Raw genomic sequence first — 26,685 nt, 5'->3', positions numbered from 1 at the left:
TCCCAGTTACACAGCACCTCTCAGTCCCTTCCCTGCTTCTCTTTTCATTCTCCTAACATCTCAATACTTCTCTTGGTCTATTTCTTCTCTTTCCCTCGTCCAAGCTTCATCTCCTACACATGCTAACTGTTCTTCTCCATGTAGATCCCCCACAGCAGCCGAAAAGCATCAAGAGCACGTGAAGCAGGTTCCCTGTATAGCACTACTGTCCAGTTCAGCCTGCACTAAGAAGGCTCAGAACTGCAACTCCAAAAGTTAGCCTGGGTTTACCCTCTGGTTCTGGAGGCCATCAGACAGTCTCTGCAGAAACTGTACATTCACAAGCCAGCCAAAAATAGTAGCCACAAGGGGATCATAGCAGCCACAAAGGGATGAACATATGCATGATCTAGTCATTGCTAGGACTTGGGACATCAGAGCATTTCTAGAACAAAGAATATTCTTAAGAGAGTAATCTCACTATGTGCCTGCTGTGTTTTTTCAGAAGCTCAATCTTGGCAAAACTGACGACTGTATTTACAGAGCAGGAAAACACACACTACTGGTCATAAAGGCCATTCCTCGTCAAAGTCCTAATCTCTGTTCCAACAGTTACAGGGCAATGAGTGCTCTTGAAGAAAAGGTCAGGAGAACTATTTTTAAACACTATAGAACTTAAAGCTTCCTTCTCAAATGTTTTTGGTGGGACTGTTTCCAAAACTAATTTACATTGGTTAAATTTAATTTTCTACATAAATGTATTACACATGTGAACTATTAAAACACTACCAAGGTAAAGTCTAATTGACAGATTTATGTATTTAGTCTCTTAACAGTTAAAAATGGTAATGCAGCGTTACATTTTACCTTCTACACAAATAAATTTGTTTCTCCATTCAATACCATCAGGTCTTGGAATAGCTTTGGCCTCACGAATGGAAATCATCTGATGGCTCCAACTAGGGAAAAAGAAAACAATGTGCAGAACTTTTTACTTTTGATTCCAAATTAATAATGTCAGTTTACAGTAAAAGATTGTCAAATTGCTATGTCGTAAGCCTGGATAACACAGTACTTTATAATAATGAATAATTTAGTGTAAAAGTCTAATCTTCATAATTCACTATATAAGAGTAAGGAATGATGGGTAGGAAACAAGAGAATTGTCCACAAACAGAAGTTTATTTACGAAAACATCTGCAAAAACATCACATCTATCAGTAACATATATTCATGACAAATTTTTTTCAAAAACCAATGTCAACTTGAATAGGGACACCTACATTTATTTCTAAGTTCAAAAGAAATTATAGTCTCAGATCTATCCTTCAGTTTTCTGTGGGGAGAAAAGGAACATAAGGAGTGTAACTGCAGATGAAGTCACATACTGCATTCCATTAAAAAAATATTAAACAGTATAAAGATATATAAAGATAGCTTGCTTATAGGCCTGCAATTCTGGTGCAAGAAACCTATTATTAGAAAGCACTAACACTCTGTGTATGCTGAATTTTAGATCTCCTATAAGTGCAAAAGCAGCACAACTCCTCAAATATGCGTTTGAAGATATTCTACCACTTTCTGCACATATTTTTACAACAAAACTATAGGAAATGATGACACTGAATAGGAACAGCAGGCAGTTTACAGGGCAATCTTTATGATGTGCCAAGCATCTTTATGATCCTTATGATGCTTGGCACAACAATGTGCCAAACATGACAGAAGCCAAAGTAACCACTTGAAGTTTTATGTTCATATCTACCCAGCCAGTTTTCAGGTGCTCTTAAGTAAACAAGGGAACTACGATCTCAGCAAAACACCTGGACCACCAATGTGTCACCATACGCCTTGACTAAATGGGGTGTAGAAATAGCTAGGTAGTGTGCTGCTAGCTGTACTGGTGTTATATACACCTGACATGATCTCCTGACTGAATCAATCTTTTGATATAATGCAAAGAGAGAGGAGCTTGGCTGGGTGATCAACCACCTGCAGTAAATCTGTAAATACCAACTGTAAATCAAAATACAGTCTACAATTCATCAGTTAAATCTGGAAGAACTCTGCTCCCTAGGCCACAGATCAGTTGTCATAACTCCATTAAGTCAGTGGTGATAAGACAGTTTATACCACCTAGAAATCCATGCCTGTAATTCTACAAATTATCTTGGTATGCTGGTATACAACTCATGATTAAAACCACTCATGAAAGTCAGCTGTTTGAATAACCATTAGAACACGTACATTATTCTTCTATTTAAGAATATGAATAGGGCCTATTTCAAAAAGGTGCAGGACACAGTATATGAAGCATAGTTTAGGATACCTCAGACTACTTATACACCCACTACTGTGTATATTTAGATTTCTCTTGATATATTCTTTAGAAAATTAGTACAGGTCCTGATAATTTCTAGCATTCAATGCAAACTAAAGCTTTCATTCTAACCCATCACTCTCCCTCTCCTTAATTCCCATAGCAGACTACTTTTGCAAGTATTAGAGATATTGTGAAGTACCAAATACTTTTGTATCATGTCTTTTTAATAAACTACCATCAACACAAGCTTAACAAGAAATTAAGATAAATTGCTCAAAAAAACCCACCCCAAACCATAAAAAAGACAAAAGAGTAAAAGCATGTGACTAGAGCATCAAAGAAGCTTAAACTGCAGCTCCAGAACATTGGTCAAGAGCAGAAGCTGACAGTTCAACTCTTCTGCTTTTCCTAAAAGCTTATTTAAAAATCAGAGAGTGCCAGGCCAGTGGGGAGAAAAAACCAGTCATGCAACAAAGTATTTGATCTGTGTTTGGTTAAACCAGGCAGTATTGTTCCACTTCAAACATGTAATTCTTCTCTTGACTTCTTTTTCTCTAGGTTATACTTGGCTTGATTCCTCAGCAAAAAATAAATGTGTTTATAATACACTGGTTTAGCAAAAAGCAACAAAAACCTGACATTTCTAGCTATTTAAACAGCTTTTTATTTAAACTTGAAAACAACTACTTTATCTAATAGTCTCATTAAACCTTCACTAACCCCGCTTTGGTACCAAAATCAGCCTGAATTAGAAATGAATTACCAATAGCAAATGATTTGTCTATCAATTTTAACCATTTTAGCTTGCACACAATAACTTCATTACTGCCAACACAAAGGAAATACTCTCCACATACACACTTTCAATCCGTAAGTTAGTAATAACCATTTAAACAGCTATTTCAATTGTCAGTTATTTCTGGTGTCACTACCCATATTAGGTATGTGCTCCTCATGGAGAAGGCAAGAATCTGAAAGAGCAGGCATTTCCAGGTGTGTATATGAATATACTACAGATGCATTAAAAAGCTTATCTTTTCCAGAGCGTTCTTATAAGCCAAAGCCACTTGCATAAACACACTAAGATGGGTACAAATTGTAAGCATATTTAATTCAATATACTAATAAAAAATCATCCCTTTATTACCTGACCAATTCTACCCTGAAGAGAGCTGTAAGCAACTGTATTTTGCCACAGTATGTACCCAATCTTTTATCATGTCCACCAAATACAACTTAATCAGTGAATGATCTTAAACAACTGCTACATATCTTGGAACGATAAATGTAAGTACAGTCCCGAAGGACAATCTCTAGGTTCCCTAGCAGTAACTTCAGGGGGGCAAGGCCTTGCTTCAAGGTCTCACTTTGCAAAGAGACAGCCAAGTGAAAACCTGATGCCTTCACTCACAGCTGCAGAAATGAAATCAGACACTCTCTTCAGAGGGCCTGGTAAACAGGGACCAGTTTCCAAATACTTTCTTTTGAGAACACCTCCATACATTTTTACTTGGTCACATTCACTGCATGATCAGCAGATCTTTGATAGTTTGAAATACTTAAAGTTAAAATGGAGTTCTAAGCATACTTTTAGCCAGCTGTATCATGAGAAACATTATGCAGGCTTGAACTTTTATGGCATGTCGGCAAATCAAGCTTTGCCATATGTCCTGTGTAAATCCAATATATGCAGCAATTTCCAAATCACATTTCTGGTAAGTTATGAATGGGGATAAAAATTACTTCTTATTGAGACACCGAAAATCCCAGACTAGCACTGTGGAATGGGCACTGTATAAATACATGGTAATCAGCAATTCTTTGAAACACCTTATAGTCTAAATAAGCAAAACAGATTAAAAGCGTAAGGGAAAAAAACACAGCACAAGGAGATGAGCTTATTCACGGCTACACAGCATGCAAGGCTCCTGTTTCCTCCTTTGTGCTCTACTCTTTGGGCCCATCCTACCCTTAAATATTATTCACTACAAATAAAATACAACATAGATTTTTAACTGAAATACCTAGTGGCCTTTGCTATACCGAGGGGGAAGTTTAACACAATGTATCTCCATCTTCCCTTCATCTTCCTGACCAATACATGTAAAATAGTTGATCAGTTAAGCATTCCAGGCAGGTGGCGTCAATGACTCATTGTGTCCAAAATTATGATCTTCGCACATGATCTGATCATTCTTGACTGCATGCTGTTCTTTCAGCAAAACAGATCCTGTGTATCAAACCTGGTAGTGTTGTGTCCTATACCATAGATCGGAATCTACAAAAGTCACTTCTATGAAAATTGAAGTAGTATTCTCCTTAGTAATCTTTTCAAACACGTTACAGTTCAACAGTGAAATTTCACAGGCACAACACAGATCATTTAAATGTAACCTAACTTAATAGTCACAGTATCTGAAATATAACCTCAAAATTTCTGTGCATAAAAACACTAGTAAATGTTTTACAGGGAAAGCAAACACTGAAAAAAAAAAGTACTGATTACAGCAAAGAAAATATTCAACACATTCAGGAGTAAAATACTAGTTCTTCCATGAAAGGCAGAACTAACAGTGTCTTGTGTTGTGTGTATTCAATTCTTAGCGTCATTCCTACCTATAACGTTGTTTCCATCAGCAACCTCAAAGCAAAGATAACAGGTGCTGTGGATAGTGTGACACTGTACCTGTTCTCAGTGGCTGGCTATCACACACACACAAATGTTTAAACACAATGTTCTGCCCACCTTTTCCCCTACATGGGCATTAACTGAGTTCCCCTTCTCCAGCCAGTTACTAGGTTTTATGACACTATACTGAATTTTAGTATCTTCGAGACACACACCCTACTCCTTTCAAAGAGGATTTATATTTGTCAGGGATACAGAGATGGTCAAGTAAACAGTAAACCTAAGTTTTATTTCTGTCGCAGAAAGAGTTAAAAATGACATGCCTAATGCAGCAACCTATGTTATTTCCTGATATGACTTCTCAGCTATGTAACATTTTCATGGAATTCTAATAGCTATTTTTTAGTGGTTTCAGGCTTGGGTTTTTTTGGTGGTGGGTTTTTTTTTTCCCCCTCTTTTTTTTTAACAGATTATCACCAGTCAAATGTTTACTTAACAGGCATTTAACACTGGAAAAACAAGCCAGATATTTTTTTTTTGGTTGGTTGGTTGTTTTTTAAAAATCTTTTCTTCCCTTGACATCAGCAACTACCTTTGCCTCAGTCTTTAATAGCAAGACCAGTTATCCTTAGGGTACTCAGCCCCCTGAGCTGGAAGACAGGGACAAAGAGCAGAATATACCCCCCATAATCCAGGGGGAAGCAGTTAATGACCTGCTATGCCACCTGGACACTCACAACTCTATGGGACCAGATGGGATCCATCCAAGAATACTGAGGGAGCTGGCAGAGGAGCTTGCCAAGCGACCCTCCATCATTTGTCAGCAGTCCTGGTCAACAGGGCAGGTCCCAGATGACTGGAGGCTTGCCAGTGTGATGCCCATTTACAAGGAAGGTCGGAGGGAGGATCCAGGGAACTACAGGCCTGTCAGCCTGACCTCGGTACCGGGGAAGACTATGGAGCAGTTCATCTTGAGTGCACTCACGTGGTGTGTGCAGGACAACCAGGGGATCAGGCCCAGCCAGGATGGGTCCATGAAAGACAGGTCCTGCCTGACCAACCTGATCTCTTATGACCAGGTGACCTGCCTAGTGGATGAGGGGAAGGCTGTGGATGTTGTCTACCTGGACTTCAGCAAGGCCTTTGACACTGTCTCTCATGGCACACTCCTTGAGAAGCTGGCAGCTCATGGCTTGGACAAGTGTACTCTTGGCTGGGCGAAAAACTGGCTGGATGGCCGAGCCCAAAGGGTTGTGGTGAATGGAGATAAATCCAGCTGGCGGCGGGTCACAAGTGGTGTTCCCCAGGGCTCAGTTTTGGGGCAAGTTCTCTTTAATATCTTTAGCAGTGATCTGGATGAGGGGATCGAGTGCACCCTCAGTAAGTTTGCAGATGACACCAAGTTGGGAGGGAGGGTTGATCTGCTTGAGGGCAGAAAGGCTCTACGGAGGGATCTGGACAGGCTGGACCGACGGGCTGAGGCCAATCGTATGAGGTTCAACAAGGCCAAGTGCCAGGTCCTGCACTTTGGTCACAACAAATTGACAACCCATGCAACGCTACAGGCTTCGGGAAGAATGGCTGGAAAGCTGCCTGGCAGAAAAAGACCTGGGGGTGCTGGTTGACAGCCGGCTGAATATGAGCCAGCAGTGTGCCCAGGCGGCCAAGAAGGCCACTATCAGAAATAGTGTGGCCAGCAGGAGCAGGGAAGTGATCGTCACCCTGTACTGGGCACTGGTGATGCCGCACCTCCAGTACTGTGTTCAGTTTTGGGCCCCTCGCTACAGGAAAGACATTGAGGTGCTGGAGCGTGTCCAGAGAAGGGCAACCAAGCTGGTGAGGGGCCTGGAGCACAAGTCTTATGAGGAGCGGCTGAGGGAACTGGGGTTGTTTAGCCTGGAGAAGAAGAGGCTGAGGGGAGACCTTATCGCTCTCTACAACTGCCTGAATGGAGGCTGTAGTGAGGTGGTGCTGGTCTCTTCTGTCAGGTGGCTGGAGATAGGACTAGAGGAAATGGCCTCAAGCTGTGGCAGGGGAGGTTTAGATTGGGTATTAGGAAAAATTTCTTTACTGAAAGGGTTGTCAGGCATTCACAGGCTCTGTGAATAAATTTAGGTAACAATTTTTCCTCATTTATGATTGTCATGAAAAATAATATGCAGGGATTACCATCAATTCAAGTACTGATAATACAGCATTTTCAGTCTTCATACTCCCTAGTATATCCTGCACATCTAAGAGCAAACAGAAAAGTCTTCCTGGACCAGCTACTGACTTATGTAGAAATCTGCTCTTGACCATGTTGACAAGCACCCAAACCAGAAAAGTCAGATTAGGTATTTTTCCTACATTTGGATTAGATCTTCACTGCTAATTTGCACAGGCAAACCTGAAATTTTTTCCTTAGCGGAGAAGGTATTTACTTTCATATATTAGAAGATTAACAGCTTGTTATACAGACAAGTACTAAAGCATGTATCTAGTGTCCCACAAATTAGGAACCTGAGGATATCCTTCAGCAGTGTCTTCTAATTCACCTCTTTAGCAAACAGCACCTTGCCAGCTGAAAGGACAGATACTCAGGAGAAACTTTTAGGACAAAAGACTATTCCCTTATCTGCAGAGATCATTGAAGGAAAATCCTTTATGTGAAAATCTCTCAGAATTAGGCTTAAGCATGCACAAAGGACAATTAGTTCATGAATTGCCACAGGCCATATGGATTTAGCTTACATATTCCACATGTGGTGCACACACCAGCAATGTTTTCTTTTATGGATTTCATGATTGTTCACTTCTTACACTGAAGTAAAATATGAACACTTCAAAAATTATAATGAGTATCCAGCAGTTATACATTTTGTTCTCCTTCCAGGAAATGGATATGACACACACACACACACACAGGACAGCAACACGTATGAACCAACTGCCTCAGAAACGAGTCTTTTAGAAGATCTTTAAGCTTTCTGAAATACAACCATTTGTATTTCATATGGACAAGCACTTTTCCTAAGAAATTCTCAAGTGACAATTTGGCAAAATGTTCGTAATCTACAGTTTTCTCAGATGTCCTCACAACTTTAGCTTCTCCTTCTCTTCTACAAGCAAGTCCAGATGCCAGAATTAAACTCAGATTCTAGGAAACCGACAAGGTTAGTGACCCAACTATATATGGGAGAATTCTTCACTAGGTGTGGACTATATTGGTGTATATTATAGTCAAAGTAAGGAGCCACCCGGTCAGTTACCTCCATTGACTCGGGGTGACGGTGAAGGCAAGTGCACCCATTAAGGTCCAAATAATTCACATCACAATCAATACCTTAAAGTACAGCTAAGAAGAACAGATCTTTCTCACTCATGGCTAAGCAGTTATAGAATAGTGTAATATAACAAAACCCAGCTATTTTTAAAGGACACAGCTCTCTAACTTCCAGCAGCTATTTTACAGGATAGGATGCTTGGCTAAGCAAAAGATGTCAGACACTCTTTATGAGCATACCTGTTGTCCTTTAGTCTTTTCACCCATTTCCTCTCTGTCAGTTACCACTCCTGCATTAATGCTATTCTTTCTCTTCAAGTGTTATAAAGCGTTGATATATTGAATAGAAGGAATCAAAGTTTTGCATACTCTAAAACACTAAGATGAGCTTATTACTTACTCAAATTCTGTGGCATAATACTTGAAGAAGCCTATTAGCAAATCCCCAAGGCTTGATCCGTTTTTTGAGAGGTAAGGAGGAATGGTACATGGAGCTTGATGAACAAGATGCAACTGCATAGTAGGATCAAAAGATTCCTGTCAAAATAAAATCAGAGCGTATGTATATATACACACAGACCCTTAACCTAGGTGAATGTATTTTTCACAATAAAAAAAAAGTTGCCTATCATTTGCTTATTATAAGTTCAAGGACAACTTACAAGCAAAGGACTCTATTTCTCTTGTGCTCCTCTGTTTAATACTAGTTGCTCCCCCTGAACTCAGGTAGAATGATCTTGCACAGGAGCATCCAAGACCATCCCTTGCCTTCTGTTTGCTAAAGAATTTTAACATGGGAGAATCTTTGAACTGGACTTCTGTTTACATGCTAGTGAAACCACAAGAACAGAAGCTGAGTAATGTAGCCTGCACTGAGCTGGCTGCAGCTGAACTGAGATAGGGTAGGTGAAGCTAATGGACTTATCACCAAGTTCCCGTAACTGTGGTACAGAAACTATCCAAAAGGAAGGCCTGACTTATTTTTCCCACAGCATAGAGTTAAAATTGCATATGCAACCCACTAGCTCTAATATGAACCTGCATCCTCCCACATCATGAGTTCAAAGACTGCAGCAGCACCTCCTCTAGCCAACCTATCTGAAAGAATAAAAAAAAAAAGTTATACAAAAAGACTGAATACAGAATGCACCATTTAAGCTGAAGTATGCTCTTCTTCAGTGGGGGGGAGAAAAAGTCAGGTTTGCTATAAACAGAAGTTACTATTGCCAGCTTAAAAAGGAATCTACACAAGACTAAATTAACATGGGTTTAGATCTGCTATACTGTTTGGGTGTCCTTTAGGTTCTTCTGAGAGACTGGGGTACATGGAGAAGAACATATCTTCTCTTGCTAGAGAAACAATTTTTAAAACCTGGTAATACCAGGATACTACATTTTACAGTAATGTTGTTTATTTTAAGGAATATGAACCCAAGATACACAAGACCAAGCTTTACACTCAAAGAAATACATCTATGTAAATTTAAGGACCTATTCAGTCATTACTGCATCTCCCCTTCCACCCCACTCCTTTGTTATTTTAAAGAGTCCTATCAGGCATCACTCAACCTTTATAGTACTACAGAAGCATTATACACTGTAATACTATTTCCATGTTCACAGCCAGCAGCACTTCCTTTGAAAAAGCATGGTTAGCAATCAAACCAGTAGGACTGAAAAGTTTGGGATGCCCGTCCTCTTTTGCCAATTCTAGCAAAACTTCCCAGAACCTTGTGCAACACCTTCTGGGGAAAAAGGCCATTCTTCCAGCTATGAAAAATTTCAAGTCTTGTTCTCACATGATATACCTTTGCATATAAAATACTATCATAGTTAGCAGAGCTCAGAATTTAACAGCTTACAATCCAACAGAACACACCAAAAACATGGAGACAGACAGACATAAAAAGCAAATATGCATCAGATAAAGATCTGAAAGGGGAACAGCTGTTCCTGTGTTATACAGTATATACAGTTTTAATCCTGAAGTTAATCAGACAGGTACTAGAGTGAAAGTCACTCCTTGCCCATGCCCACAAAGTTGTAGAAGAGTCACAACAAATGAATTTAGTATTAGCAGTACAACAGCTCATGAGGAAACAGACATAGGGTGGAGTGGGGGTGGGAAAGGAACAAGAACAAGGGCTGCTGACCTCCAAACAATACAAAACAGAAACACAATGAAATTACCACAACAGATGTCCACTAAGACTAGTAAGTACATGTTTGGAAGCAGCAGACATTTTTGAAAAGGAGAACAAAATTTTTTTGTTGTTTTGAAAGTTCAAATGCCTGAACTCAACTGAAAGAAAAATCTGCCACTACAGTGAGGTTGGCACCCTGAGCAGCTAAAAAGTTAGACTTTGGGATATTATATTTCAGAATAATAAGTAAGCTATTACCTTTAGCACTATTACCAGCTTAGAGAGGATGTTGCTTTTTCTTATCAATCTTGACCTTAAGTACATTTTATTTACATTTTTTATATTGATCACAATTAATTAATTAGTGTTCGTACATCATTTGAATAAGAAAAAATAAATCAAGTTATACTAGTAGCAAAAGACAATTTATCAAATACAGTTGTAGTAAAACTTACAGCAAAAGAGGAGAAAAAAACCGCATATTATTCTATATGAGTGCTCTAGTAAAAATGCAAGTTACAGTCTATAGCAGCTAATCATTAAAAAACCCAACCACCTAGTTTAAGAGACACACGTATAAATAACTCCCAACTCCACTTGCTTTAGGGGTTATACCACTATGAAAATGACTCTTAAAAAGACAGCAAAGTATTACAAAATAGGAAGCATGACTGTAACTACTTTTCTGGTAGAAAAGAAGATTTTTTTTTTTTTTTTTTTACACTAACTAAAGCAAACTGTTAATCACATGTTTCTGATACTGTCAGTCAACTTTTTTTTTTTAAACACTGTGAGTTGCTGATCACCACATGTAGAATTAAAAAAAAAAAAGGGGGGGGGTGTCATCTTTCTGAAATACAGAAAATTTGTTATGGAAGAAATTGCTAAGAAATTAGAAGGTTTTACATGTAAAACCAAATCAATTATTACTTAAAATTGGGTATGGGGATGATTTAATGAAAATGTCTGACAAGATATACCAATATTCAATATTATCAATAACCAACAATGTCTTTTGTTTAAGGTCATTTCTTAACAAAGTAATCACTCAGTGTCCAGTGAACAAGACATCAGATCAGCCACAGGATACCTACGCTCATTTTTCTGCTTTGCCACAGACAGCCCATGAAAAACCATTAGCCTCAACCTGCCTCCATTCACCTATTGTAAAACAGGGATAACAATACTTTTCTTCCTGCCAGAGGGACTTGGGGAATAACTAGATAAACAGAACAAGGTACAGCGCACAGATTCAGCACATAAGAGAGGTTGGTAATAAAACAGAATTACAAAGCATCCTTCAAACTAGCTTAGTTTCAAGTAGGCCTTCCCTAGAAGGCAAAAAATTCAGCTTGTTTTAAAACTAGTCCCTAATTTGCTTGCTGTGGCTTTGCCTCATGCCATCTTAAGAAATGGAAAAGAAATTCAGGATCTGATTGAGCAACAAATGTAAATGAACTATCCATTATTTCAAAATACCCGAGAAAAAGGGACCCCAAAGTCTTTTTTCTGTTTTGCTAGATCTCTAATCTTTACCTTGGCTGGCTGATTTCTCAAGAAAACATTAGCATTCAATAACATGCTTCATGTTCAAGTTACATAATGCTTACACATATTCTCATTCCCCCTTACACACTGGAAAGGAACACAAGCGTACGTCAAAAAAATCTTTACATTTGAATATCTTGATGTATGAGTTTAACTCTCTACAACATTCTCCCTTCAAAAGAGTTTATAGTGGTAACATCAGCATAGTACCTTGCCATTTTTTATAGGTATCTATATTTGCACACACATAAAATACCCTTGCCCAGTCTTACAAACGAACATTTAACTCATGTTTATACTTTCAAAAAGTGCAACTCTGAGTGAAGCAAATATGTCCATCCAGGGACTGACTCCTGTGCATGAAGGAGCTACAGTAAGCACCATCCCATCTTCTGCCCCACCTTTTGCAAGATATGACTGCTCATGAAGCTGAGGCAGCCGAAAAATTGCTCATGCTAGAGTCCATGAAGTTCACAAGCCAGAGCACTAGCGGAGATACACCTCCATCTGGATTTAAGCTAATATGCCAGGCTGCTCTGGAACACTGGAGACTCAGGCACATGTTCCTTTGACTCCCAGTTGCAGCAATGTTCACCTCTGGCAAACACACAGGCAAAACAACCAGAAGCCATAATGGCCTAAGCCACCACAGGTTCTCCAGAGCTCATCTGTAAAAGTCCTCACTTGGAGGCAAGTTCTAAACAGACTTCAGAACCAATCAGCAAATTTTGTGGGCTACTCTCATCTACCCCATCTGGCTGGGGGGGGCAGGAAGTCCCAGAATCCAACCCCACATCTGATATGGTCCAACACTCCCTCTGAACTAGTGCATGCAAAACACAACAGCTCGGTGCCAGCTGGAGACTCCCCCATGACAACAGAACGCACAGGTGGGCAGATCTGGTGGCTTTCCAGGAATTCTCACCCTTCGCATCTGCAGTAAGGGATATACTGAGTCACAGAATCTGCCTTTTGTTTCTTGGTCAAAGTAAGCACGTCTCTCTTACATGGCACCTACAATTTAAAACAGGCAGTTTCCTTCAAGTGCAGAAGTATTTTCAAGCTGCAGAAAGAGCTGCAGATTTGATTTTGAAAAACTGTAGGTAGAGTGGTTTGTTTCAGAAGGGGAGAAGCAGTATTTATGTGTAGTATTAGGATGGAGACACAGCTTTGACCAGCATGACAACCACAAGAAAAATATATGGTTCCTTTGGATACTGACATTTGCCCATGCTTTGTAATTACTACTGCAAACTACAAGACCAGAATTGTTTTGGTGTTTCTTCTCATTTTCATTTTAAATTTCTTTGCAATATCAGTATTCAGAAGCTGTAATTTCACAATTTTTAAGCACTTAATTATATTCCTAATGGAGACAGTAGACCAAAAATATATTTGCCAACATCTAGCATAATTTTTTTTTTATCTTAACCCATAGTTTTGATTTAGTTTTATAGTAAGCATGTCTAAAATGCTCTTTTTATTTCATTAGCACTCCTAGAATATTTAGTCCATCCTCCAAAGGCAAGATAACAAACAAGAACAACAAAAAAAAATCTATGTTGAAACAGGGCAAGAAATGCTGTTCTTACAGCAGCGTTCTAGGAACACAGGAACCTGCAAGTGATTTGCCAGTTTCACAGGACACAAGATAAAACCCTGCATTTGGTAAAAATCCATTGGATTTTTCAGCTTACGGTATTGTATACTTTTGCTTTAATCATTTAAGCCATTAATATCTGCAGTGCTCTGAAGGCCTTTACACAGTTCAAACACTACAAATATAAATGTTTGCATTATTATTACAAAGGAGTCAGAAGTTACCAGTTCTTACAGTTGTTTTCTTTAAATTACATGCTACACAAAACTTAAAACACTACAGCATATGAGCTTTAAGCAAACATAATTAGCAAATTTAGCAATTCAAAAAACCCATTGGATAAAGCTAAGTGTACAAGAAATGAAAAACAGCTTTAAATGCTTTTGAGCACTAACAGTGAAGAAATTAGAAGGTATACAGTACAGTAAAAAAAAAAAAATCAGAGGAAAAAAATAAAGACCATAAAAATTTAGCACAGGTATGCCTAAGCAGGTTTACAAAATAGAAATAAAACTGCAGTGTACTATAGCTAAAAGCTTTCTTCTGCATCTCAGTTATCCTAATTACCCAAAATGGCTGACATCACAGTATCTTCTCCCTGATGTACAGTGTCATCAAATATTCCCATTTCAGCATTATAGAAAATATATGCAAAAGAAAGAATGGCTTTCTAATACTAACTCAGCACAATTATCAGCAACAGTAAAAAAACCCATACATAGACAGGGACACTGAACTACAGCAACTATGAATACAGAAAAATTTAAGAAAGTGACATGTGAGAAAAAGAAAAAAATTGAAGTATTTCTGTAAATAAGTGATAGCATAGAACTATTAAGCAATAGCTTTTTTTGTCCCCAGACAACTATTTAGGAGTGTAGCTGTTATTTCTAGGTAATATTCCTTAGATTAAGTCTCACTAATTACAGTCCTAATTCTGCAGAGGATCATAGCACACCGATTCTCAGAATTCTCTGGAAATCAATAGAGTATGATCTGTACATAACAAAGTACCCCAAAGGTGTTTGTTTGTTGGACTGAAGCCCAGTTCTGTGAGGTCTCTCAAAAGTCTCCTTAGTAAACATCATTCACTCTCTGCACCCAGAAATATCAGGCAACTCAACAGGTGTGGGAAGGTATGGAATTCTGAAACACCACAGGTGGATGGAAAAAACACTACTTAACATATTAAGAAACAAGAATCAGAAAGTTACAGATGACACGGGGATATTTTCAGGCCAGCATAAAGAGAATCAGGTCAGCAGCTCTAATCAGCACTCATTTCCAACTGTGTGTGAAATTTTATTACAGACTGTTTCGACTAAAGAAATTATCAAAAGCAGCAAATAATGTTTTTAACACTTATGTTTAGCGTATCAATGACCAGGCTTACAGACTGTGTTTAACTTAATGCATTAGAGATATTTAAGAACTCATATATTTTAGATAAGCAGCTTAATATACACATATGATGTAGTAAATTTGTAAGAAACACTTACTGGGTAATTTTTTTGGAGGGATGGAAGGATGGGTTCAGGTAGGGCTATAAAAAAAAAGTTTAAAGTTGCTGTGATTCATGTAATTCACAGGAAACAATTATCATATCAGCTACACCAAAGGGTTGGACTGATATTCCACCTTAAAACCATCTATCAAGAACTTCACTTTCATGCATTTTGTAAAATAAAAGTCATTCACAAATACTTCTATTAGTATATTTTGTATATAGTAGTATAAGGAGTTAATTCAGCTAAGGGAAGCTGTTACTAAGATACTACTATTTGTAGAAGACATGAAAAATTCTACAGCAGCTGGGTACAACTTCACCTTTAAAATTCATGTTAATTCATGGCTACAAGAAATTAATCTAAAATCTCCTAAAGGAAAAGTCAGCGCTTCACTCTTTTTCTTCCTACATCTAATACCATATGATTCTATCACAGCAGAGGAAGTCTCCAGATACTGCAAAAGTACATATTCTTCAGCTGCAAAGTATTACATACTGAGTCTCCAAAAGTAACCTAAAGGTAAAATGCCCAACACACTTAGTAGGCATAGCTAGAAAAATCTCCATAAAATACATAAATACAGCCTAATGCTGTTAGCTGGTCTACTAAATGGCAAAGAGATTATCAAGATCATGTAGACATTAACGGTAACTAACAAACACAAAATTAACTAAACAATTGCAACTTTTATGAAAGTCATGGATGGGGAGAGCATCCATTGCATAATAAAAATAACAGGGGAAAAAACTTATCTCCAAGGTTAGATGGTCCTACAGATAGACAGAAAAAAATCCCAAAGTATTCACATTCCGCTCAAGCCTTAAAGCGGCTACATAACTGTTAGAGCACTCCACATCTTTAACATCACATAGAGCACACCTTTAACATCAGGTCTTCAGCATATTTTTTTAAACTATTGGTCTACATCATTCACTAGGGAGAATGATAACTAAGTTCAGCACACAGGACTTTGACTTGGGACTGAATTCACCCTTCAGACAAGGTGTGACAGGGGAAGAGATGTTACAGAATCCTTTTTCCTTAGGGACTAAGAATCAGAACTGCAGAATTCTCAGAACACGCTTGGGATATCTTCAAAGAGTATACTATATCAACTAGCAGGCCTGCTAAGAATATGATCATAGCTGTTTTAACAATATTCTTTTGTTTGTGGGTGTTTGGAAATATGCAAGAGCATCTTATTTCTGCAGCATCTTGGATAATTTCCAGCTCTCTGCCACACTAAAGTAAAAGGCAACAAAGTCTGAGCAATACAAGCAATCAAGATATTTTATCTGGGTCTGTATGCTATACTAAGAGGATGGAGTTAAGGGGAAAAGTTACCACTTACCACTAGCATTTGCCACATGAGTTTTCCTTTTCTTACAGTACAAGATAGATTGACCTCTTACCTGGAGGAAAGTTCATGTACAAGACACTGATGTATCTACAAAATAAACTCAAGCCACCCTAACCTTAGGTCCAGAGACATCCACACGAATCTAAGAATATGGAAATGGATTAAGTAGTGAAGGAAATAAATTTGCCTAGTGAAGACAGAGACACTATATACTGCAAAAGAAAGCTTTGGGTTTTTTTTTTTCCCCTCCTCTGTAACACCAACAAAAAGCTCTATTAGAAATTCTATGACTAGGACACAAGCTACTTTCAGCAGCATCACATGCATGTAGCAGAAATGGGAAAAAAAGGTTAAAATCTGCACAAAGAAAACATCAGAATCCAAACAGCTGGTGCAAGATCTTTGTCCAGAGCCACACTTCAGCCTTTTTTAGCAGAAAAGGCTGATGAAGCAAGGTAAAAGGCTCCTCTTTGGTTTGTAGACTGCTGATCATTCCTAGGCAGTCAACTGATCAGTTCTGCATGAAAAGGATTATTTGAACTTTTTTACCCCTTCCCTAGACAGCTGTGGCAGCTGCCACAAATGACTACAGCAAATGCACTCATGCTTACAGGGTTGTTAACATTCTGGCAAGCCTACGCATTTATACTTCCTTGTAAGTCCTACTCTCTTTCCTTTTGTGCATTACTTTTATGCACAGCTCAGTAATTGGCTATCCATGACTGCACATAGCACCCAATACAAGTCTCTGGAGTAACTGTAATACAATGAGAATGATTTTGAGAATAAATTTCCAAGTGAAAAGGCCTTTTTCCATTAAAAGTGTAACACTATCAAGTGCTTATCAAGTCACTGGTAAGATGGTCACTAATTTCTGGACCACGTTAAGATACATTTTCTCCTCTCCTGCTTGCACTTCACCTTTGCATAGCAATCTTCACATCCAGTAGCTCCCAGCATTTTCAATCTTGTATCTAATAATCACTTCGGCATTTTTAAGTTGTCATTTCATCTCCGCCAAATCAACGTCTGTTTAACAGTTACAGTTTTTTTTCCTGATGTATATTAAAGATCTACATTGAAGTACTCTGTCACCTACAGTATGGTTTCAGAGCTGTGACAACAGACTTGGCTGTCTTTTCTTCTCTTTCCACAGAAACAAAGAAATCTGTGGAATGCCACCACAGTAGATGTAGAGGAAAAAACCACAGTCACTAGATAGACTACCTTATGTCCTACTGTCCTCACGACTGGTACATTAACAACAAGCACACAGTATGGGCATCAAAGAATTCAAGTAACCCAGCCAGCTGGATCCCAAACACACAAAACACCCTCCTAGGTCCTCTACTACACATACTGTTCAGCTGAAAGCAAGCCACCAGCTTGAGTCAACTATCATAAAAAGCTTTCCACCCTAGTATGGAGTCCATGTAGCGTGATCTTGAAACTAATAAATAGTTGGCTATCCACACAACAGCAAGTATCTACATTCCAGGCCAAACAAGCTGTCAGAGGAGCTAAACATTGTTTCTACCTGATTTAAAAAAAAACATTAAAACCTACACAGACTGACAAAGAAGAAAAGTCTAAAATGAGAGCCTATGCAATTTGTCCACAGATATGATCATAAAATGTTAAAACCCAGTTGTCATTAAACTAACGTGAACAAGAATAATCAGCACATTACAAAAAAATTAAAGATGTAGAATGAATACAAGCAGCAAAATACACAGTCTATACATGAATTGACAGGAACTAAGAAAATACTTCTACAGAGATGTTACTCCACAACATGTACACTTCAGGGGTTCCTTGTGTTCCTTTCTGAAGCCACGTGGCTCCCAATAACCAACCAAGAAACTCATACTGAGCTAAATGATTTCTTAAATGATTCCTTAAATCTTAAGCAAGAATTGCAAACTACAGAAATCACAAACATGGACTTCCTCTAACGAAAGAAAGAAACAGGAGATAAGCTCGTTTCAATCTATTTCTCAAAACCATTTCTGGACTGCATGGGTTTATTGAATTCTCAACAGGGATCCTTAGTTTCTCAGGTAAAGCTCTCTAGCTCCATAGAGTTCAATGTTTCAATATACTGAAGTCACAAGAAAAGCTACTGCCACTGGCAGTCAAATATTCTAACTTCTAATGGTGTTAAACATCTGCCACCTTACAGGAAATGGTAATCAGTGGAAAAGTCTAACCACGTGGTAGTACATTCTTGCATATACACATGCCTCATGTTCAGTCCTTTGCAGAAAATGACCCTACAGCACTTCTTGCCCCTCTGAATTTTCTTGGCAGTTCCCAAGTTTAAAAACAAAACAAAACAAAAAAAAACCCAAACCAACCAACCTGCCCCCCCCCCCCCCCCCCCGAAATTGTTATGTTTAGGTTATTCCCTTTGTGAAAAGGCAGATTTTTGTTAACTTGCGCTTGAGTTTATTTTATAGTTATGCTGTGTCCTGCAGGTACATTGGGGTTTTTTTATTTTTTTTTTTACACCTTTTTAAAGCTGGTAACTCTGCCTCCAGAGAAGAGGTCCACTAGTTAAAGAGAAATGCAGCACTAAGGCACTAAGGAAAGGGAGTAAACCCACTTTATTTTCAGATTTTTCTGTGTGGAAGATGACTCCTGCTGGCGTTTAATTTTATTAAAGAGGAAAACTACACAAATCTGAACTTAAAAGGGACAGTTTCAACACATAAAGAAAGTACTTACTCTGTAAATAGTGCAAAACCATCAACACAAGTGTATAGCTGCTTAAAGTACCACGACTGGCATCATTTAGTTCATGAAAACTTGCCCACTTCTTAACAACAAGTACTAATGGACGAACTCGATTCTCAACTGCAAGTAAAATAAATACATCTGGGAAAAAAGCACATTTAACTGGACAGCAATCAATCAACATTTGCTCCTACTTGATCAACATGATACTCTTGTATTCTAAGGTTACCTTTTGCAACCATTTATAGAGTCTACTCAGTTATTCTACAACTACTCTCCATCTTATAAAAATCAGAAAAAATACTTGCATTTGAAACCAGTTTTTTGAGTAGTTAAGATCCACAGACACATTACAAGGGGTATGCCAGGTAACTTGCAGATAAGACAAGACTGGATTCATCAGTCAATGTAGCAGTGTCACATTCTACTTTTAAGTTCTCTCCAGTTCATTGTACTAATTTTCCCTGAATTAACTTGCTGCCACGACAGACCACTTTTTGTTTGTTTGTTTTTCAGTTTAAGTTATATAAACTTTGAGGGCAGGGAAGAGAATTCTCCTGGTTGGAGGACACAGAGCTTATTCGTAAGTTTTCCTCAAGATCCATGAAAGCAGCAACCCCTGCATACAAACATTAATTTTAAATCTGCCTTGTCCTCATTGGCTTTTTATGTAGATGAGATGTTAGATACAATATCTCATTAAACCAAGACACATGCTTTTCATGAGGAAAGACATAAATAGTCATATTCTAGGTACGATCTTCTGAATTTCTAGGGAATACAGATAGCCTTCTAATTAAGGTAGTAATCTGTTGTAGGGAGATATCACTCATCACCACCACAGGACCTTGCAGCGTACTAAATTTATTATTTGCAGATACGTGGAAGCAGAACTTCAGCTCAGTCCAGTGCCTTATGATGGCCTTACAATCCCTTATATGTTCTTCTGTATCTTTTCTAACCTGACATCATTGTGCAAAGTTTTGTATTCTGTAAATCAGGACAGGAATATATCAATAGGTAATCACTTCATCCAGGACAACAGACATGCTACAACAGCACCAGTAGGGGTGCTCTCTTATTCTGAAAATCCTATCAATCATGTGATTTTCTCACTACCTCTCCACAGTGGTTCAGCACACATGCCTCCGTCAGTGGCACTCTTCTTCTCAGAATGAATGTCCTAGATCTGGAAGACCTTTTAGAAACAGCAAAACTCCTTACCACCAGTCACCTCATTCCTGACATTATTCACCAGTGGTTGAACTAAAAAAATATGACTATTAGTAAACTAACTGTGAGATGCAGAAGAATTACTGTACTGACATCATATGAGCATGCATTAACTGAAATAGGATTTTTCCATGAGAGAAAAATGCAGATAGGCTCAAATTCCAAACAGGACTCTTTTGTATGTGTGTGTCACAGTAGAAAATATCTCTTTAATTGACCTTATTCTGAGATAAGATCTTCTGTCTGCTAGTGCTAGTAATTAGTATATAAAAAAATTAGCATGCACCATGGCCAGTAAAGGGGAAATCCATGGCAAAAGCTAGGAACAACTGTATCAACATTAGACTTGGTGAAGTGACCCCTCACCTGTATGCAAGAACTGAAGAAGGTGGTAAAGGAAGAACTGCCAGTGGCCTAGAAGAATTAGCACGAAGTCCACGCCTTTTGTATTTATCTGCCAAATGACATTGTGATGCTAAGTAAGAAAACCCTAGTTTAGCACTGAGTGCTGTTCTTATTACTTCCCCTTCAGAAGTCTGTTTCGCAATCTTTCCCCAAAAGGCAAACTCCTGAGGAGACAAACACCAGTTTTGTTTTGGGGTTGGTATAAAAACTGAAACAGTATTTTGGATTTTCCAAGGAAAGAGTCTGTAACAGCATACAGACACAGCTAGCTATCAGCTACACGTCCTATCAGTGGCTGTAAGGAAATAAAAGAAACTGGAGGTTATACCACTAGATAATCATTAGTATAATGATCTCGTTATCTGCAGAATACTGAAGCAGCCCTTGTAGTAAACATGTGGACCTTAATACAAAGAATCTTTATCTTCTGAATATTATAATATTCAATTAAAAACATACTTAGTTGATATATCAGTTTTCTGCATATATTTAGAGTGAGCAACAAGAACTTATCTTAAAGCTATCTAATGCAGCTCATTAGGTAGACATGTAGTAACCTGATATATTCAACTGAATTTTAATAGTCTGTCAATACCAAAATACAAATTCAAAAAGCAAAGTTTATAGAAATAAGAAAATACATTAAAAACTTACTGTATGCATAGGTTCTCAGAAGGAATGTATTCCTTATTCCTACAACATTGTTTACATTCAAGTCAAACTCCACACAGCTATTGGGGAGGAGAAAAGAAAAAGAATCAAGCATCATGGTATTCAATTTCAGAATATTTATTGCCTACTTGGTAACAGGGGTGGAGAAAGGTAACTTTAAGATAATACTTTAGAAACTTTCTTCAAAAAGAATTTTGATGCTGTGATTTCTGCTCTGGTTTTGTTTATAGTACCTGAATTGCTTATAGATTTGAATTCAACTGTTACAAAAAAGTAATTGTTGTTTTACATAAAGAATACATGTACATCCAGATTTAGACCTTATGACAATTTAATACACAATTTTTTTATTTTTATTTTTAACAAATCTTTCTCCCAACTAGACTCACACTACATGATTTACTATGGACAACTTTTGATGCCAAGGATTCTCTGAGGTATTAGTTTTGGAAATCATGCCAATGAACTGAGAAGGAGAATTGGAACAGATCAAAAAGTTAAGAATCTCTTTTCTGCAACAATGGTCAGAGATAATCAGCAAGCACTTTGAAATGAAAACTGCTTATTAATAAACATTACATGTTTTGTGATAAAAGTTTTAATAACTGTTTCATGCTGTTAACAGCAAATAACAACACAGCAAACAAGCACTACCTGCTTTATTTATATCACACCCCACCCCAAAGTCTGAATTTCATATTGCATATAGAACTTAACTACTCACAGTACTCAAGAAACGATATTAAATTCATAGCCAATAAACTATAGCAACACCATAACTTGCAACAGAAGAGCCTCTTACTGACAAAGAAGTAGGTATCTGCAATGTACAGCTACTTCCATTTTATATATCCAAGTCTAATTCACATAGCATTTGTTTCCCTGAATATTCCTTTGGATTTTCTTGAATTGTTGTAAGGGGAGCATGGACCTGGAATTTATTAAACTGGATAAAACACATTAATTTGATGCCTACAAAAGGTTTTTGACAACATTAACTACATTAAAACATTCTTTACATCAGAAATGTTACATAATTTCAAACCGGAATTAATATCAAGCCTATGTTTTAAGAGCATAGTACATAATAGTACAGGAAATAAACAAGCTTGGGCTACTGCTTGACAGTTGTAAAAATAAGCGTAAACACCAGTAAGAATATTAGTTGTGTGTGCAAATATAATAAATAAATATGTCAGGCTGCATGTGCAATTCCAATTAACCCCAACTGACAAGATTACTCTTTACCGGATGCTGATTAAGCAAGTTCTGTTGCCGTTATTTTGTACTTTAATATGCACATTTAATAGATGTAGCAATTATGGCAAGTGAAAAAGGTTTTGTACTGTTGGGACTCAAGTCCTACTGAAAGCACTAAAGATGAGGAAAAGAGTCAACTGCACATCAAGTGTAGTAGAAGAGGAAGCTTTTGCATCCTCTGTAGTACGGAAATCTTGTTAATTAATCAAAGGCTTGTCTGGTAGCAGAGCCAGCACGGAATTATTTCCTGGGAAAGACTACAAAAACAAATAGATAGTAAGCCTTTAAGTGCAATGGATCTTCCCTTACTGTTATAGCACTAAAAACCCCTTTAAGATGAAAAAGGAGAACAAACACAAACTGAATGCTTTCTCATTCATCAAATCAAAGTAAGTGGGAAATGGCAATTTTCAGGTATATATGGACCATTGGCAACACATTAGAATGCAGATGCAGAGATACCACACACTGAATTCTACCATCTTCTCCCAGCAGCTGGGCATCAAGAAAACTAGCTTTCACAGGAAGCTTGTCATGTTTAGTTTCTGGTTTTAGCTAAAATAAGCTTAGTGACCTGGGTACAGAATATTCAATCCATTTTTCAAGACCTCTGAAAAAATGAATGAATGTGCATTTATGTATATTTATAAGCCTATGAAAGACAGAGGCTGATAAGAGATTGGAAGAAGACAGATGCTTAAACAAAGAGACAAAATATGAGTGGAGGTGACAGGTTATGTAAGAGAAAGATAACTGGAAAGACAAAAACAAAACAAAACAAAAAAACCAACCCACAGTCATGTCATTCCCCGCCATTCCCTTCTTCCAGAAAAAGAACACAGGAAACCAGATGATGAACAGAATTGTTTTTTCCTCTGAAAAATGTAATGGACAGCTTCTAGTCTAAAAGATTATACTTTTATTTAGTAGGAAATAAAGAATTCTTTAAATCCTGTCTGTGAGGTATATAAATATCATGATGGTTACTTTTTTTTGCAAGTGACCATGGTATGGACTATAAATGCCTACAAAAAGACTTCAATCTTCTGACATAATCACTTCCATACTTAAATGTTCTTTTTAAAGTTTTTTTTCTGATTTTTAAATTGGAAAAAAATTTTTTCCTATAACCCCATAATTTATTCAATATTTGTACCAGGAATTTAACATTTTGTGTATCTATGAAAAGACTACCATTGTTATATGTAGCTAAGTCAAATAACTCCAATCTTAGCTTGACAAGTTTAATGGTTTCAGAAAGCACGGGAGAAAAAAACCTTCTGTACTGTTAGCGGAGAAAGTTAATAGATAAAAATTATTCAAATTTTTAAAAGGCAGGGAAGTGTGCAGAAGTAAATATGGGATTAGGTGTAAATGAAAAAAGTATGAAGCAAAAACCCTAACAAGTGTTATATAATCTCAGATGCAAGAAAAGCTCAAATGGATGACATTTATTAGTTCAAATTGTAAATATGACAGATTCAGTTTTATCACAGCGGGGTTTCTGCCTGATAAAGGTATATTGTGATAAAAGCATATTGTGATATGCCTTTATAAAGAGAGGCCACAGAAGTAGGCTTATTTGTTTTTAAAAGACAGAGACAGGGCTGCAAAATTTTACAAGGATATAGGCAGGATAAGATACTTAGATACAAGACAGTTGTTCAAAGTCCTATTTACAAAGAATAGGCAAACTATGTTATTACATGAATGTGTGTCCTGGCTTTGGCTGGGATAGAGTTAATTTTCTTCCTAGTAGCTGGTATCATGTTATGTTTTGGATTTAGTATGAGAATACTGTTGATAACAAACTGATGTTTTCAGTTGTTCCTAAGTAGTACTAAGTCAAGGATTTTTCAGCTTCTTGCGCCCAGCCAGCAAGAAGGCTGGAGGGGCACAAGAAGATGGAGGGGACACAGCCAGGGCAGCTGACCCAAAGTGGCCAACGGGGTATTCCATACCACATGATGTTATGCCCAGTATATAAACTCAGGGGAGTTGGCCTGATCCTGGGGCGGATCGCTGCTTGGGAACTAACTGGGCATCAGTCAGCGACTGGTGAACAATTGCATTGTGCATCACTTGTTTTGTATATTCCAATTCTTTTATTATTATTGTAATTTATTATTGTTATTATTACCATTATTATTTTCTTCCTTTCTGTCCTATTAAACTGTTCTTATCTTCAACCCACGAGTTTTACTTTTTTTATTCCCCTGATTCTCTCCCCCATCCCACCGGGTCGGGGGGAAGTGAGCAAGTGGCTGTGTGGTGCTTAGTTGCTGCCTGGGGTTAAACCATGGCAGTGATGTACTGCTACTAATTCACACCACAGAAACTGAACAGCATCTCAACCACAAGAGGTCTTTCAGGCCATCAAGGAAGTAAGCTGACTGCCACTGCACACTAGCTGTACAAATTTGCAATACAACTATAGTAGGACACAAATATACAAAGCATGACTTCAGTGGGACTACTCATATGGACAGTACATATATAGAGTACTTTCCTGTGTCAGTCTAAAAAATTATATTGAACGGAATACTTGCCTGACTTTATCCCTGAACTTCACTATTGGCACTTTTGCTCGAATCAGCTGAGGTCGCTCAATGTAGCTTGCTGAAAGGGAGAAAAATATCCAATTCAGTTTCATATAAGATGCTGATCTTAAAAAACCACAAAAAAAACCACCAAAAAACCCACCAAAAAAACTAAAGTGGAGTCCTATTGACTGATTTATAGCAAACAGTAGCTTATAAAATTTAGCAAAAATATTTGCAGAAGGGTTGTGCTAAACTAAGTAACCTTTAGCAACTGCAGCAAAAATACAATCTAGGAAAGTGTGTGGGGAAAAAACGCACTAAACATTAGAGATAAACATTAGTGGAAGATTTTTCTGTGGGAAGTATATTCAAGAAATTTGAGCATAAGGAATGCAGTTCTATAATGCTTTCACTGAGCAGTACTTGTAAGAGAAATCCTGAATAGTTATAATTAAGGGTCAAAAAGAGGAGACCAAGAACATATCCATCCAGGATGGCCAGACACTTAAGCCCAGCACTACATTGTAGCAATGGACACATGATTAGCCATGTACTTTTAAATCATGTCTAGTTTGCGTACAGTTGAAATTAATATTTTCTGATCAGTAAAATAAATAACATAACTGTGTCTTCACTATGCACTGATTATGCTTAAAACTTCCCTTAAAAACTGTTTATTTGACTAAGGTACATACCAAGAAACACATTTCCTGTTGAATTGTTAGAGAAAACAGGACAACGCTTTCCATCAAAGTCTGGGTAAGCTTTACCTGCCTTTTGTTTTAATGGTGATAGGACATGCAATAAATATACAGTCACAGGACTGCACCTCAGATGACTACCCACAAGGTACAGACACACATGCTCAATGCCAGACCATCCGACCCCAAACATACTAAGCTCTGCCAGACTCACACAGTGCCAGCAAATGCACCTTTGCACTCAGCTCCCCCAAACTGCTGCATGAGTCATATTATCTGCGATTTCCCTACTCTTGATGATATCCCAGGCTATACTTAGTAGTTGCCCATAATCCTGAATGAGAAATGCACCCAAGAAAGTAATGGAAAAGACAAAGAAAAGCAGAACCTGTAGGTTACATGATATGAGTTTGGGCAAAAGGCACGATTTTAGTAATTTCTTCTCTTGCAAAATCTAGGACCACTTGAATTTGCCCATATCTAACATCATACATTTTCCCCTTGCTTCTATAAATTAACCTCAAATTAGCATAAATAAGTATGACATAGCTAGAAGTAATGCAAACTAACCTAAATAAAAGCTGATCTTCACTTTACAGGGGGGGCGGGATGGGAAGTGCGGGGAAGCTATTTCTGTAGTTTGGATAGTAACCTTCATTAAACAGTGTCATCTCCATTGCATTTGGATGACGATTTCAGGTTTGATAAAACCCTACTGTGCAATATTCAATTAAAACAAATTTTACTTTTTTTTTTAATTTTGAAACTTTCTGAAAGTG

The 26,685-nt window shown here is 37.7% G+C and overlaps 1 protein-coding gene across 7 annotated transcripts in view; it reads right to left on the bottom strand.

Annotated features, from left to right (window-relative positions):
• Positions 1-26,685, bottom strand: part of TENT2 (terminal nucleotidyltransferase 2) — a 45,135-nt gene that overhangs the window by 6,635 nt on the left and 11,815 nt on the right. For all 7 annotated transcript variants that reach the window (XM_030004811.2, XM_030004813.2, XM_030004816.2 and 4 more), the window contains 6 exons: positions 25,212-25,281; positions 21,385-21,461; positions 19,084-19,212; positions 14,988-15,031; positions 8,597-8,733; positions 847-938 (listed from right to left, as the gene is read on the bottom strand). In XM_030004811.2, coding sequence (XP_029860671.1) covers positions 847-938; positions 8,597-8,733; positions 14,988-15,031; positions 19,084-19,212; positions 21,385-21,461; positions 25,212-25,281 — 549 coding nt within the window. The remainder of the gene's footprint in view (positions 1-846; positions 939-8,596; positions 8,734-14,987; positions 15,032-19,083; positions 19,213-21,384; positions 21,462-25,211; positions 25,282-26,685) is intronic.

The sequence above is a fragment of the Aquila chrysaetos genome, chromosome Z, assembly GCF_900496995.4.
Source record: "Aquila chrysaetos chrysaetos chromosome Z, bAquChr1.4, whole genome shotgun sequence".
Lineage (NCBI taxonomy): Eukaryota > Metazoa > Chordata > Aves > Accipitriformes > Accipitridae > Aquila > Aquila chrysaetos.
The sequence above is the reverse complement of the archived record's forward strand: the minus strand, read 5'-3'. Positions and strand labels throughout refer to the sequence as shown.